The 16,993-nt window shown below is 41.2% G+C and overlaps 1 protein-coding gene across 1 annotated transcript; it reads left to right on the plus strand.

Moving 5' to 3' along the window:
- Nucleotides 1-383: 383 nt before the first annotated feature.
- On the plus strand, nt 384-5,134 carry tmem88bl (transmembrane protein 88b-like; the record flags this gene model as incomplete). The annotated part of the gene is made up of 2 exons (XM_080462278.1): nt 384-677; nt 4,806-5,134. 2 exons carry the CDS (start codon nt 384-386, stop codon nt 5,031-5,033), a joined length of 522 nt encoding a protein of 173 aa, XP_080318404.1. The 3' UTR covers nt 5,034-5,134.
- Nucleotides 5,135-16,993: the final 11,859 nt, after the last annotated feature.

Genomic DNA, 16,993 nt, shown 5'->3' on the forward strand with positions numbered 1-16,993 from the left:
AGGGAGCCAGAGAAAGACAGCTGGAAAAGTCTGAAGTCAATGCAAGCTATAGATTCCTCATTTGCATAGTCTAATGAGTTATTGGCTGGCCGGACTGAAGAGGACAGAAAGGGGACAGAGGTGTCTGCTCCTCACTCTTCTTACTTAAGGTTTTGGTATTCAGCCAGCAGGTAGCTGTCAGCTACAGCTGAGGCAAACAGCTTGGAGAGGGACTACAAGAAGTTTCTGGAAGAAGAATGGTGACAAAATGACTCCACATATATTTCTTCCTATTCATGTGTATTATGAGTTCATTGTAAAATACACTGAATACATTTTCCCATTACATCATCATCATCATTTACACTGCATCTAACCACAGTTTGCTTCCTCTCTCTCTCAGGATGTGCGGTATGGACGTTGACCTTGATGATGGAGGTTCGGCTGAGGAGGAGAAAGAAGAGGAGCTGTGGATCAGTGAGGGAGTGAAGATGCTGCCACCGCCTGTGGCCCACAGCGGGGGCATCGCGTGGGGCAGCCGTAGGGGCAGGTGTGGCTGCATGGCCTGTGGGTTTGCGCTGGTGCTGTGGAACCTGTGCGTGGTCTTGGCCAGCACTCTGCTGCTGGCTGTGGTGTTCGCTGTGGTGCTGCTGCCTGCGGCGCTGCTGCTGTATCTTGGTTTCCTCTGTCACTCCAGGGTAAGTTTTCACATTTTACCTCGGAAATGCAGTGTGGAGTAACATCTGATTCTGCTTTTTTCAGATTTACCAGCAACTACTGGGCAGATATTTTGTAATGTAGGGTTAAAACTGCAATATTAACCACAAGGTACTGCTTAATAAAAAAAATTTAAAAAGACATTTTATTGTCCCCATAGAGAAATACATTTTTGGTATTTGTACCTGGAGAAATAATTCAAAGCAATGCATAACCATGAAAATCTTATTTATTAAGAGGCACACCAGAAAAAAAAATACACACACATTGCAGTGCAAATAGAGTTCAGAAAGTGCAAATATAGAGTAGAACAAGCCTAAAGGCAAACCAATGCAGCAAAAGTGTTAGGTACATTTATCATAGCAACAGAGAGCAAACCCTTTCAGTAAAAGTATGACACACCAGAGTATGAAAAAAGGGCTGGTGCAATCCCCTCAAGATATTTATCTGTTTATCCTTTTTTATCACGGATGTTGAAGCTCTAGAACTTGTCAAATACTTCTCAGAGGGTGAGTTTCTGTCCTTCTTTTTGCCATAAATGAGTCAAACGTCGGTCATCGTGTACATCACATGTACTCTTTGCAGGAGCATCCACTCATTTGAATCTTATAGAATCAGACATCCTTGGACAGTCTGCATCCTGTGAGTGTAGCACTGCCTGGAGTTTGAATGAGAGTTTAGTGCATTTTAATAATCAAAAAGAAAATAATCTTGATTTCCCTGGTGGTGAGTCGTTATGCCATTTAGAGTAACACGCGGTTTTTCCATATTAGCCTCCTGTCGCTGAGTGCAGAGAGCTATTTCCTGAACGAGTTAGCAGAGACCAGAAGGAGTGATACATCCACAGAGCATTTTGAACTTTACATTTTTCACCTGACCACAGGCCTAATTGCATGATAATGTGACGCTCTGTGTTGTGCTCACAGCACTGCCTGTGTGACAATTAGTGCAGGTTTTAGTGGGCCAACAGGTGTAAACAAAACATTTGATCACGGCTGGGAGAAATCGCCACCTTATTGATTAATGAAGTGGAAAGAAGTGAGCACAGTCCCTGTAGTAAACAGCTTTTGAAAATTAGATTTGTGATCAAAAGGATTTCCGTTGATATTTAAATAGAAACAAATACACAATAGTCTGATAAGCAAAAGGTTTGGCCTTCTGCTTGTAAAATATACTGTATTACTTACTGGTCGGGGCTTAACACACTTAAAACATCTTGTAGAGCAAGTCAGTATTTGTCATTAGAAACTCTCAATGGGGACATTTCCACAGTCTGATGAATTGTCTGACTCTTTATATCTGTGGGAACACCAGTGAACTCCTCTGAGCAACTGACTGAGGATTTGACGATGAAGCTAAATGATGCGCAGCAGATGATGGCTATAAAAAGACATCTGAGAGCCTGCAGATAGCAGACACTCTGAGCATCATTAGGAAATGGGAGAAAACCGAGGGAGTTAAAGAAGAGATCTAGAATGGCAGGAAAACGTGTTTTTGCAGAAAGGTCAAGCTGAACCTTTGCAGGACTGAGCAGAAGCTGCAACAGAATTCAAATGACACCTGAGTGCCGGGGTACTGTGCTCTTCTGAAGTATTGGAGGAGATATTAGCACCAAATCTCACCTGTAAAACCATCTACAAACTTTGAAACATAAATTGCAAGATCTGGATTAGAGGCAATTCAGTTTTTTGATTTGTGTATGTACAGGACGATGTGGTGCTGTTAGCAGTTACTTAACACTGGGATCCCTTTCTATGTAAAGTTGGCATGTTCTCCCTGCGCATGCATGGGTTGTCTTCAGGTACTCCACGCTGTTCCTATGATCCAAATCCTTCTTAACTGGTGACCCTGGCCTGCCTGGAGGTGTGAGTGTGTGTGTGTGCTTGTGAATCACAATAAAGGGTATTTTACTTGTTCAACAGTCTCAACGCACATTACATGATCAATCCCTTTCACCATGTGGTGTTGGCTGCCATACAAGAGGATCAGATAACGTTGGGAGAAATCTGAGGTGTAGTGTTTGACAGATGACAGGATGATAGGCGGGACTGAACTGCAAACCTCAGAATCTGATGTTGACCAGCTTAACCCTCAGGAGAACCTTTCACTGTGAAGATATGAGGAACCCAGTCTAGGATATAGAGCAGTTCTTTGCCTTCAGGGTATCACATCCAGTTCTAAGGACTCTCTTTTTTCCATTTTGCACCACTTAATGTTGGAAGTGGCTCTGGTGGTGGAGAAGGATGTCCTGATGGACACATGTGGAAGTAGATGAAGAGTGCAATGAATTACTATCATGCCCCCGTTCATCCTGTATCCATTCGACTGTCTGACCTGCGAAAGAGTTCCTTAATGAACATTAGCTTTGTAGTGAACCAAACCTGAGATAGCTCAACAAAAATCAGCAAAACATTTGTGCAGGACTGCCTAAATATTTGCCTACAGTTCTCGAGAAATGATTACTCATCATTTAAGTGGAGTAACCTGCACTATTTGGACCTACTCTGGGTCATTTGACCTCAGTGGAGGTCCAGGTGGGGAATACAAAATAATTTTTGTAGAATGGGATTATTACACTTCCCATTGGCCTTTAGGGAGCATCTTCTTGGGCAGATGTTTTGTATAAAAAGCTGAAACTCCTCTTCATGTTTGTGCTTCGTCTTGCACCAGAAAAAATGCCCATTCAAAAATATAATGACTCACCAAAAGTGTTGGAGCCTGTCTGAAGGCGTTTCTTGTGAGGCAACGGTGTGGTGAGTCTGTGAGTCACATAAAGGTCAGAAGGCTCACCTGTGCAAACTGGCGAGTCTGGGCATCGCATCACGTCACACTGGGAGGGCCTTTGCATCTATAATCGGTTCTCCAGATGGCTTTTCAAACCACATCCCTTTCAGACAGTTTTAGCAGGGGGAGGTCTTGGTTGACTAATTGGGTTTGTGATCGCGCTGCCTTGCAGACAAATTAGCAGGATTAAGCAGGACTACAGTTGTGATTAGGGTAGAGTGAGTTTCAGTCAGTGAGAGTTTTTACTGATGTGGTGACAGACTGAATGTGGGGGGAGAGAGAGAGAGAGAGAGAGAGAGAGAGAGAGAGAGAGAGAGAGAGAGAGAGAGAGAGAGAGAGAGAGAGAGAGAGAGAGAGAGAGAGAGAGAGAGAGAGAGAGAGAGAGAGAGAGTGAGAGAGAGAGAGAGAGAGAGAGAGAGAGAGACGCTGGTGAGAAGACTGTCTGATTTGGTGCCAGCACCAGCTGTGCACAGATACACTGACAGCACAACAAGGAAGGAAATGTGCTTGATGAAAGTAAGTGCTTTGCAGAGGCGTGTCTGTGTAAGTGCGCGCTCATGTATGTGTATAATAAACGTTATTGTTGTTAGGATGCACTTGTGTGCACTTCATTGTGGGCTTTAAAACAAAAAACAGCCCACAATGATAAAAGATTCAGAAAAAGGTCCTCAGGTGTAATCAGGTCCTTTCAGAGTGTGTCGATTTAGTGTTTGTGCTTCTGTATTAGTGGGGATGTCAAACTGAGGACACACTGATGTGACATGAGGACAAAAAGACAAAAATCAGGGTCTGTTTAATGAAACTATTATCATATATATTAACGACATGTGAAGACAGATAAAAATAAGTTTTTAGGATTGTATTTTTTTATTATAGTTTGAAACAATAAAACTGTGTGCGTGTGTGTGTGTGTGTGTGTGTGTGTGTGTGTGTGTGTGTGTGTGTGTGCTGAGATAGCAAGCCTCTCATGCGCTGTGATCTCACTCCTCGCTCTTCTCCTCACAGTTTTGTTCCGCCGCTTCTTTCAGTTTCCGTATCTTTCTTCCGCCTCCTCCCTCTCGGTCGACCCTCACAGCGCAGTGACAGCTCAGAGGCTCTCTGGCGGCGCTGAGCCACTGCTTTATCTGAGGCAGAGGGAGGCAGGGAGCGGCTCTGTCACAGCCCACTGACCACACGGTCCCAGTCCTGCAGCCGGAGCACACACACACTGATCACACCGAACCAGCAGAACCCATCGTTTTTCACCACAGTCAAACTCTTCATGACGTCCTCTGGAGCTCTTCTGTCCTCCCTGACAGTTCCCCTCTCTGTGTTTGACCTCACAGGTCCTTGATGCCTCCTCGGCCATCTGCCTTTACCTCGACGACAACAGCTGCTCCGCCCTCATCATCCTCGGCTTTGTGATGATGTCGCCGCTCGTGGTTGTGGCGGCGGCGGTTTTCTGCGGGCTGCTGCGAAGGTTCCGACTGCTGCTCTTCATTCAGCCCATCACACGCGCCCGGTACAGAGGGAGGCTTCTGGACTGGGCGGGCAGCGTCCACGCTTGGGTCTGATTGAGGTCTGCAAGAGGCACCGAGACCTTCAGGGACGTTCAGAGATCAGAGTTGACCAGGATTGAAACAGATATGTGTAAATTTACCCAGGAAGACCCAGAGAGCAGACAAAATAACAGAAACAGTAGAACAATAAGTTCTGTTTTTCATTTTTATTTATTTTTTTTATTTATCTTTTTCCTTCAGGGAAAGAAATATAATAAGTTGTTTTAGCTTAAGGGGCCTCTGACATACATGAGCTGTTGATGTTATCTGAAAAAGTCTGGGCAGGAATATTTAGGAGGCACCGTCACTTCTCCATCACATAACTTTGAGCAGCTGTTACTTCTAATCTGTCATCTTGTTTTTATCATTTCAAACGGCCACTGAAATGAAATCTAACATCACTCAAGTTGCAGTTGCAGTTTATAAAATTGTAATGTGCATGTGACTAGTTTTGCATTGTTTTTGTACAAATTACTTTCGTGAATAACTAATAGTTATGTATTTTAAGTAATTTGAAAAACAATCCACTACTTTCACAAGAAGCAACAAGCAGACAGATTTAGTTTTTCAATTTGGCTGTGTGCAGTTCGACATGTTACCACAAACAGTATTTTAGTGTTATATTTACACTACATAGGAGTTTTCCCTCTTGCTTAATTTACTTGAGCTTGGACGTGGTGGTAGAGCAAGAACGACTTTACAGGATATGTACATATTGTTGACTGACTTAAAGGTTTATTATTTATGTCACCACAAGTTGTTTTTTTTTCGGAGGCATTGACGTCATTTTAAGCTCGGAATCCGGAGCGTCCATCAAAATGGAAAGCGCCAAGCCTGGCTAAGTCAAGCTGAGCAAATCTAATCTAAGCACCGAACTAATGGATCAGTTTCTCAAAAGTCTAAGAAATGTTGAAAATAAACGCATTTACAAAGAATTACAATTCACAAAACTCTATGGTTAGAGACGTTGTTTTAGATTGCACTGTAGTGTAATATTAGTATAATATAATATAATATTATCATTATATTATATACACTATTCTATTATAATTATAATAGAATAATACTACTTCGTGGTTTTGTCTCCCCCTTGGTAACTCTTGGTAATTTTGTGATTTATTGGGAAGAAATTACAAATGGATTTGAGGTCAACTTCCACACCAGTCTAATTGTGACTTTAAAGTACAGTGTAGTTTCCTGAAGCATATAGAAAACATTTGTATTTACTTCTACACAATGCTGCATTCAAAGATTACAGCAAAAAAAACAGCAAACCGTTTATCTTCGGGGAAACAGGAAAGGAACTGATGAGGTCCAGGAGTAAAATAGGATTCTCTTTGGAAAAAAAAGGATAAACAGTTTTCACACAACCTACAGCACCTGAAGAAGTCGTCTTTGTCTACAGTGTTTATTATGAAATTAAAGACCAAAGTTTTGATTTGATTTGCTAACTATGTTAAACGTTTACGTGGTGGATTGGAGGTGTTTGTGGTGGCACAAAGGGAGTCGAGTACAAAGTCAAAGGAATATTACAAAGTGATTCAGAATTGTGCTTCGAGGTTAACTTGATTCAAGCTGCAGAACTAAAATCTTGTAGACACCGATATAATCTAGGTAAATGTTGACATGGTATATAGAGAATGACTTTGGTGTTGTCTGTGGGGTGACCATGATGTCTGTATCTCGGCGGGTTTTTACTTGAAGTGGCATCATTAGCAGTCCTATCGTGTGGGAGGCAGGGAGGGTCTGAAGCACATTTCATTTTAACGGATCTTTCCGATGACGTCGTGCCATAAAAAGAAGAAACATCCCTCGCCAGAAAAACAACAGTTGACAGTAAGACAAAAGAATAGAATAGCGGTGTAGTGGGAGCCAGGTGTTAAAGTGGGGCTTAAATCAACAGACCGGAGCCTCATTCTGCTGCCTCTGTGCTTTTTTGGACGTTGAAATTCATCAGCGACACACCGGCTGCTTATCCTCTCTCTGTGCTCTCACGCTGTAATTAGGTGTTCAAGGCTCAAAGTTTTCATTTCGCCGTAGAAGAAATTGTATCATGTTTGTCGAGGAGCCTGCGATTGCTTGTCCAGTGCGACTATCACGTATTTGTTTTTGATTTAAATGTGTTCATTTGCAGTTTTGTCAACATGTCATTAGAATGTCAGATCTGCTAATCACCCAGCTTTGTATGCTCTCCTCCGGCACAAAACCGACGTGTTGTTTCTTCCAGTACTTTGGAGAACTGTGTGAAAACAAGGGTGGAATTTGTTTTCATTTATTTTCACTAAATTATTATGAGCACTTGATTAGGTACACGAACGTGATCCAGTGCGTCAGCTCTGCCATAAATTCAGATTTTACAAAGGTCATGTTATTAATTTTCACTTAAGACATTGTCATTTGTACTGATGATAAACGGCACCGTGATTCTGCCTCTCTCGTAAACGTACATGTTGAACTAAACATTAGAAATGTCTCTTAATATAATGGAAACTTCAAACTACAGAATAAACATACAGTGGCAATTCAACTTTTCTGAATATCAACCACAACAGAACATTTGTACTTTTGCAGAAGCAGAATCTATTGTAAAGTTGTTCTACCGGATCACATTGGATTGTACCTAATGATGCAACCATTGATTGTATGTCAATCCTGAAATTGCTCATTGGAAAGATTGCAGCGGCCAGCGGTGGATTAGTCTTTGTTTTGTTCAGCTTTTCGAGTAGGCGTTACCAACAAAATGGCATGTTGTGATCTTCTGTCAATAAAAAGAGGACCATTTTTCTCAGCCTGTCTCTTTTGTGCTGTGGCCTGTTTCCGAGGGTTGAAAAGCTTTGATGATTTGAACATGACATAACCTTCAATTGTAACTCCCTCACCACGTATACGCTCACAAACAGCACTCACTTTAAAATACACACAAACAGCAACATGCCCTCGAAACAAAATGTGAAAGAGTCTGCAACACGAACGCTCTGTTTACCTCCTGTTCCCCGTGTCGCATACTGTTTCTGAAGGGACACGTTACCTCTGATATGAACTGTGATTACATGTGTGTGCTGATGATGACGTGCATCATCCATTAATTCACTGCTGGTTACGCCGATATATTCCTCATCGTTCACGTGTGTCAGCTCTCAACACACAGCAGCATCAGAAGCTTTTCTCCATATGCAAATGACACAATCACACCATAGATATAGCAATACAACATTCTGGGGCATGTCGCTGCCAAGAAAACATTTCTGAGATGAAAACCTCTTTAACGATTCGTCTCCTGGCTGAGACAGCAGCATTAGGAAGATAATGAAAACAATGACACGTATGACATACTGTATGCATGTGTGCTGTTTATGTGTTGGTATAAAACTGTTTGCAGTTCTCCCGGGAAGCTCCCTCTGCTGCATGTTAAGAGCTTGAGCTTGTTCAATGTTTTGAATAAAACAGCAAAAGCATATAGGGGGTGTCGCTACACTTAAGGTTTTTTACTGCATGTCATATTATCTGGAACTCCTGAGAAAAACTCATAATAAAATGTCAATTAGTGGAATTTAAAATAGATACATATTTATTGAAACCCTTTTCAGAACTGAATGTAATGGGAATATAATGAAGAAAAACTAAAAATATTGAAAAAGCGCTCGTATAAAGCTTCAATATAAATGCTTGCAGCACTGATATAAAGATATATCAGATCTTTTCCAGTAAAATGAGATAACTAACCGTTCTGAATATCAATGTCGCCTTTTTGGCTCTGTCCTCTGAGGGATGATCAGGAGGAAATGAGGTACCAACATTTATGAATGTGCACGTTTTAAAACCTGAGCGTGAAGCAGTTGTAAGGAGCTTCAGAAACCATCCCAGTAGCTGCAGCAGATACCTTTACTTTAGTAAAAACTGACCTGTGGAAGTATTTTAACAATGTGAGTGACAAGTGAAGCTTAATGCAGCCTTTTCTCTTTTTTATTTTTATTTTTTGGGGGGGGTGGGGGATTCTTTTTAAAAGTTGCTCCCATTAGTGACTGCTCTCACTTTTTCTCACTCAGATTCAGTAATTAACATGATTGTCTGGCTTATGGCTACATTTGATTTTACTTTTACTCAGCTTGCCAAAGCCGCAGAATCATTATGAAAACGGCATGTGAAATACAAACTGGAATGATTTCCAGTGGTTCAGCAGAGAACACCAGCTGTTATGCAGTAATCCCTCAGAGGGGGGACTCGGGTCTCTGTTCTTCTGGTGTTGGTTAGTCGTTGATCCTGCTGGAACTAAAGATGGACAGAGAGTCGGCGGAGAACATTTTGTCACATCACAAATGAACATTGTGTTACTTCCACAGTAGTGGTAGTACTTTAGTGTCTTTAAGTTATATTTTGATTATACGGTCACACAGACTCAGGCGGATTTGTCTCCATGACAACGTTTCAGGTATTTTCCATGGCAACCAAAGATGGTCGGAGGAAATGGTGATTATGTATAATTTACAAGTCTGGCAGTGACAATGTACCACAAAATCAAAATTGAGTTCATAATAATACGTTTTTAAAGTTTTGTGTGTGTGTGTGTGTGTGTGTTTGTGTGTGTGTGTGTGGGGGTGGGTGGTGTGGGTGGGGGTGGGGGGGGGGGTGCACTCTCAGGAGTAAACTTAAGGTCTTTTGAGACAGAAATCAAGCCATACAAACCATACAAGTTCAAGTTCACCTTCTTGAGACTCTTCCAGCTGAGTCCAGTCGGCTAGACAGATGAAATTGTCTTTTTTCAGCCAGTAACACCAAATTCTTACCGACACTGAAACAAAACCCACTGCTGCAGTAAACAAATATATCATGTATCCCTGCAGAGCCATCTTGAAAGTCCAGTTGTTCCCGTCTAGAATGAATGAATTTCAATAGACATGATAGTGTGCAGATAGAAAGAGGGCTGCCAAAAGTTCTCACATTCTTTATGAATCCTCTCCAGAACCCCCGCCCCCGATTGTCGTGGAGTGTTTGATGCATGTCAGAGACGTGGCTGCATTATATGTGTCTGAGATGCAATTTAAAAACTTTAATGGGGTCTGGGTGAAGTACTGCTGGCAGGTGGCCGAACCCCAAAGGCCGGATTACTATTGCAACAACACATCATAGGGTAAAACTAACCTGTCTCAGGACAGGGGAACCTGGGACAGGATTTAAACCCACATCAGGTCCAAGCAGCAGAACTGTAATTGTAGTTATGATAATGTCAGTGGTGGCGCTGTGGTCAGCATTGTTGGCTCAAAGCAAGAATATACTTTGTTTGAATCCATTGCCTTATGAGGTCTCTCTGTGTGAAGATTGTATGTTCTTCCTATGCATGCAGGCATTTCTTTACAGTGACTGAGGCTTCTTCTTCAAATTAGCCTGTTTGATTTCAATAAAGAAGAAATAGAAAATGGTTGAAGGCGGTAGACCAGACAGGGGCATCCGGCACCCGACGGGCCACATGTTTTTCCACTCCCCTTTCCTTGACACAGATACCAAACATCTGAAAATGATCAGCTTGACAGGTGACTGGGGAGGAAAATCACATCAATCACACTTGAACCATATATCAATGTATCAGTCAAAACAATCTAACTATAAATACTGTTTTAACTGCATTTTAAGGTTTAAAAATAGCATGTGTGTGTGTGTGCATTTGAATTTATTTAAGGTCAATCGAAGTGTGCAGTTAATTTTCTTCCCCATGAAATTATTTGCCATAATTCTTGAAATGCTCTGACATTGTGACCATCTGGCCTCGAGGATGAGAGACTGAGGATTTTCAAAGTTGCACTGCTCTAGACTCAAGGCAAATATCTCCTAAATTGAGACAGAGGGCTCAAATAGTTATTGTACAAACGTTAACTTAAATACATTTTTGTCTCATTAAATTGAAATGTTCCACCACACAAACTGTGTGCACAGAGAAATATATAACATATCACATGTAATCTTTTCTGTTTGGTTCTTAGGTCTTTCCATCCTCTCTGATTCTCTTCTGTTGTTTTTTCAACAGCTGATGTCATTAAGCTTTCTTCTCTTTCCGTGATATGTTGGATAACTTTATTCCACTAACACACACTGTACAACCCCACGGTAATCTGTGCTGGGGGAGCTCAAGGCAAGGCAAATTTATTTATAGAGCACCATTCAAACACAAGGCAATTCACAACGAAATAAAATAAATTGAAGATATATAGAATAAAGAAATACATTAAAGCTCAACTATCCAACCACTTCATGGTAAATGCAGCAATAATGCACACAAACTTTCATTTGAATCTGCCTGTTTGACTCTCGGCCTTATTTTCAACTGGATTACCGGTAAATGACATGCAACCTAAAAATGACATCCATTAGCATGAGCATGCAGTTTAGTGTGTGGAGATCTTAGGATACGTCAAATACTGTGACCAGGGCTAACTAAAGTAATTCTTTCGGAACAACACCAGTGCCCATAAAAACATAATTGAGCTTCATGCCAAAGTTATAGTAGTAATATAATCACTTGGGGAGCGTGAACATAATCATATCCAAGCTGTTGTAATTTGCTCAGGAAATTGAGGAAGTCAGAACCATTTTTCTGATCTGATTTATTCACACTGGGATGAGACAACCTCAGACAAATTACAGATTTGAGCAGCAGGAGCTCATTCAGTATGCTGTGTTAATGTCAGACCACTACCCATAATTTCAAAACATTGAAAATGTGTTAAATCATCATCGGTGCTTGCATATTTCATCCCTCCAACACCCTCTGTTAATGCTCATTCTGACCATGTGAGGCTTAAAACTGATATATTTTTTTTATATTTATGCTACATTTAGTGTTAAATACTTTTTTCATTTGACAGCTGTGGATATTCCTGGAAACAGATTCACACATTTCTGAGGTTTGAACTGTGCTGACAAATACGTATGTAGACTTACTCATACAGGTTATTCCCGTTATGTTATTGTGGTTTTGAGAAAATGGGATCTGTGTTTTCATGTTGAATTTCTCTTTTGGGATAAATAATGCGTCTTTCAACTACAACTGCATCAGAGTATTTCCTCAAACACATAAATATTGCATCCTATAGAGTTAAAGCGGGCCGTAGTGTTCACCTGTTATCAGTGTAAGGTGTGTTAAATGGGATGTGGGGTGTTTTGTCTGAGATGCAGGTGTGTTAAGATATTTGAAGAATCAGGTGAGTTTTCCTTTCCTTTGGCTCCTTTTTTAAAATAAATAACTCTCACACTCGGCAATAAGAAGATTATTAGTTTCCTTAAAGCTGTGAGTCTTGACCTCATGGTTGCTGAGCTTTTCGGAGCTGTGGCAGCTCTCCTGATTCAGACCGACTGTGACCGACTTCACACAGTTTGACTACTTCTGAATATAATGTGAAAAACTCTCAGACCATTTGAGGATTTCTGAATTGAGTCCAGCGTAAACAATTGAGTAGAGGTAGACAATTACACACAGTCAACAATTTTAATCCACAGGATTACGAACCCAGAACCCAGAGTTTCAGTATTAGCAGGATTAGTTAAAGATGACGTTGGTGATGAGCGAGTTTGCATTTGTCCCCACTTCCTCTGTGTCCTCTGGTCCTGCAATTTTCTTCTCAATTACCCCTCTGCCTTATCATGCTCCCAATTAAACCATCATCATCATCATCATCATCATCATCATCATCATCATCATCATCATCATCATCATCATCATCATCATCATCATCATCATCATCATCATCATCCAAGGCTTCAGAAGCTGGGCTCACCCAGTGAAGGTTAAAGCGGACCACAAGTGGCCCCTCTCCATCCATCAGTGGTCTCTCTGGCAGCCAGTGTTTGTGCCGTGTGTGTTCACAAGACGTCCTTGTTTAAAACGTTGTGTTTGTCTCACTGTGATGGATGTTTGTTTTGGCAATTAAAATCCATTCATGCGTTATGGAAGTGACCTCGCCGGGCCTCTGCTGTGTGCCGCATGTGTCGTAAAGCCAATCGCCACTGTGTCAGTACACAGATGTTCAGCAGCACAAATTTTCTCTCATTTTGTTTTCTGCTCGTGCTGTGGTGACCAACTGCTGGTGATAAAGCATGAGAATGCAGAGGAACAATTACCAGCAGGCAGTGAGGCGTGGTGCCTGCAGCAAGCTGTCAGAGGGAACAGTACTTCCCGGGTGGAGCTAGGGAGGAGGTGGGGGGTTGAATGTGGGTGATGGCTTTTAATTGGCACAATGAGCCTTTTCTCATATAGGGTTCATTTATACTCTCTTATCCAATTACCAAGTGCCCTGTAGGAGCTATTGGAAGCCTCCAGGGCTCCAGGGCTCCGGTGCAGAAGTGGGAGGTGGTGTCAGAGCTGAAGACAGCGGCATGGAGCAGTAAGCTGTCATCACTGAACAGGGTCCAGCTCAGTGCTCAGTGAACCAGGAATGTGCAGGGCTGGAGGCCAGGAGTTGGAGCACAACCCAGTGTGGTGGGAGTCTTCATATGGGTTTATCGCCAAGTGATATTGAGCGTAGCTTCGGATTAAGCCTGTACAAAATGAACCAGCTGTCCCATATGGACATCTTGGGGCTTATATTTTACTTTTAGTACAAATTGAACTATTGAACTATGATATCTGAAGCTGCTTTCACAAAGACTGTTTGAGGAAGGTTCATGCTAACAGATGTAAAACGCCCTCAGGCTGTTCTGTGATTAATCTACTGTGTGACCAGAGGTTCATTGTCTTTTTTAGTGTTTTAGTAGTTTTTTCCCCTCCACCTACATTGGAACTACCTTTGCTATTTTCCCTTCTTCAAAAAATGTGATTACTCGCAACTAGTTGTTAGTTAGCTCAGTTCTTTAAGAGGATTTAAAGTGTGTTCCTACATTATTTTGCGTATCTTTAAAAATATTAGCTTTGTTAATTTTTATTTGCTTGCAAGATTTCAAGTTTGATTGCTTTTGTTGTAGTTTTTGAGCTTAATGTCTTTTCCGGATTTTATTATTTTTTTCTTTTTTTGTTTAATAGAACGAATCCATGGGTTCTTTTTCTTAATGTCATCATTTTAATTAAACCTGGTTTAAAACTTATTTTGTTTGTCAAAGTCATTAATGAAGTGTGTTTTTAATTATGTCTTGTAAATAAAGTGACTCTGGATGGTGCTACACGACGAAGGCTACTATGTGTTTACCGTCAGTGTGGTTCATAAATGAGGACGTAGAATTATTAATGTGAAAATGAGCCTCGGAAGGTAATACAGATCTTTTTTTTAAGCTCTGGTAAATGTGCACTGTGAACTAGTTTTGGTGCAACTTCTTCTGCTCCTATTGCAGCTTCTGGTTCAGGTCACCTGGACTTTATATGATATGGACTTGCAAACATAGTCATGAGAACAGCATGACCCGACGAAGCCACTTTAATAAGAAAACTGCCTCTACTTCTTTCCAAAGAAAGTGGAAGGTTTTGACCTGTAGTTCATATATACCTACATAGAGAGGTGAAATAAACCCCAATCTTGTCTGTTCTGCATATAACCAATGTTGGGATTCATTTTTGCACGTCACAAACAAATTAAACTCATACTGTAGGTAGATAAATATTTAAACAGGGACAAATTAAAAATGAACTCAACTAAGAGGTGAGGGCTGCTCTGAGAGCCGTGTGTGTGGCTGGTGTTGTGTGTGGTGCAAAACAAATTAAAGTCTAGCAGCTGGTGCTACGGGTGCCCGCCTGCCCAGGAGAGAGAGAACATACGCTACCAAGATGCAGATGGTCACCAGTCATCGGGGCCACAGCAGACAGTCAGTGAGGCTCGCAGGGAAAAGAGCAGGAAGGAAAAGGACCGTCACACCAAACTATCTTGGGAGACCACAAGGAGCAGCTAATCTCTCCTTTTCAGGCCCGGAGATGTAAATTTGTCCCTGGACAGCATTTTTTTTTATACAACCATGGCACAAGAAGTCTTGTGTCACCAAAGCTTGTTACGATGTTGCCTGGAGAATAAAACTTAATGACACCCCAGAGTTTTGGACTGGTATCATTACAATGCTGACATTTGTGGTTTGGATTGAAATGTCAGAACTAAGACAACAGAGTGGGCCTTAATTAAATCCCTGCTGAATATGTTTCCATTATCATCTGCCATGTTTACTGCTCATCAGAGGCCGGAAGTAATGAAATACATTTATGATATATTTAAGCATCTATCTTCTGAGGTTACTGCCCGGGTTTAACCTCAATTATGTCTGTGTGCTCTGTCCAAGTATTATTTTGTGAGAAGAAATACTGTAGAAACATCTGTGCATTTCAGCACGCCCTACTGACATTAAGTCAGCTTGCATTATGAATCGATGGGACAAAGAAACACTTTTGTTTATTGATAGCATGCGTAACAGATGCAAAAAAGTATTGGAACAAATTAATCCCATCCACAGGATCCGATCCTATCATACGGTGTTATCGCGTTCACCTGGAGCTGAAATCCTTCCAACCTCATCTCCTGTTCATTTATGACTTCTTCATTTATATTACTTCCTTCATGCAGTCTCTTCTGCTTTTGCAAAAAAGACCAGTTTGAAAGTACAATTACAGAAAAAACAAACATAGTCTATATACAGATTGATAAGCATTAGCAGTATACTGTTGTTGTCAGCATCTCTTCATCTCTAAAAGGCGCTTCACAAGCAAACAAATGATTAGAAATAGGACCGTTTTTCAGAAATGTTTCATTTTGAAAACTGTTGTGATACAAAGAAACACCAGAAACTCTGAAAACCCATGCCACACTACAAGCATTCATGCTTGCACGCAGAGAACAATACAATGTAAAGATTCAGACTCCTTTAGGATGTCTAATTTCATCATATAGATCTGCTCAGTGTCTGTTGGTTTGAAGAAATGTCTCTGCAAATGTAACTTTTCAGATCCATGACTTTCACTCAATTATTTTCATACTGATGATTTTATTTCCCTGACGTAGGTCTCCTGTTTTGCACATAAATAAATAGTAGATATCTGTCCTGAATTTGGGAGACGCCTGACAAATCATGCTCCTGAAGCCATTTTTGTCAAAATACCTGTAAAAATCTGAACATTTTTTTTTTCTGCTTTTTCTGATGACAGAGGCGAATTATCCATTTTTAGGGCCATGGAGGTAATCAGGCCTAATCTCTCTTCCCGTTTAGCACCAGCGAGGATTCTCAAAGTGAACTTACAATCGCAGGCAATCATGAGCGAGTTCACAGGCTCGTTTGGTGTGATAAACCCCGTCGGATTCTCTGTAGATCGATCTGCTCTGTGAAGTTCAAACTAGTATAAAAAATACTAAAAGTGTATTTATAAAGGAACGATAGAATAGAATAGAATAGAATAGAATAGAATTGAATTGAATTGAATTGAATTGAATTGAATTGAATTGAATTGAATTGAATTGAATTGAATTGAATTGAATTGAATTGCCCTTTATTGTCCCTCTGGATCAATGTTAAAATGAAGTGTTAGCAGCAGTGAAATGTCGTGACAGCAACAGAGTAAACTACAAAACTGTGACGAAGATAGAATATTAGCTATTAAATATTAAAAAATGTGACTATAGGAAAAACAAACAAAAGTAGTGCATAAAGGAGTACAGCGGCTGTGCAACTTGTTCAGTGCAAAGATTATTATGCAGCGTGTGTGGAGACGAGGCCAATTCGAGGTTGAATGCGGGGTTGGGAGTGGTGGGGGGTGGGGGTTGGGGTGGAGCTGGCTCTCGCAGCCTACAGGTTAAAGCTGCGTTTGAGGCGGCCTGGTGTCTTTTACCAGAGGGGAGGGGGAGAACAGGTGGTCAACGGAGATGGATTTGGCTTTCTGTAGTCGGTCACTGAAAATGTTCTTTAGGAGGGGTTGTGTGGTCCCCAAAATATTCTCATCCACCCTCATAACCCACTGCAGGTTCCTCCTGTCCTCTGCAGTGCAGCTGGTCAACCACGCCGTGCAGCAGTAGGTCAGGAGGCTT

The sequence above is a fragment of the Lipophrys pholis genome, assembly GCF_963383615.2.
Source record: "Lipophrys pholis genome assembly, chromosome: 4".
In the NCBI taxonomy this organism is placed as follows: domain Eukaryota; kingdom Metazoa; phylum Chordata; class Actinopteri; order Blenniiformes; family Blenniidae; genus Lipophrys; species Lipophrys pholis.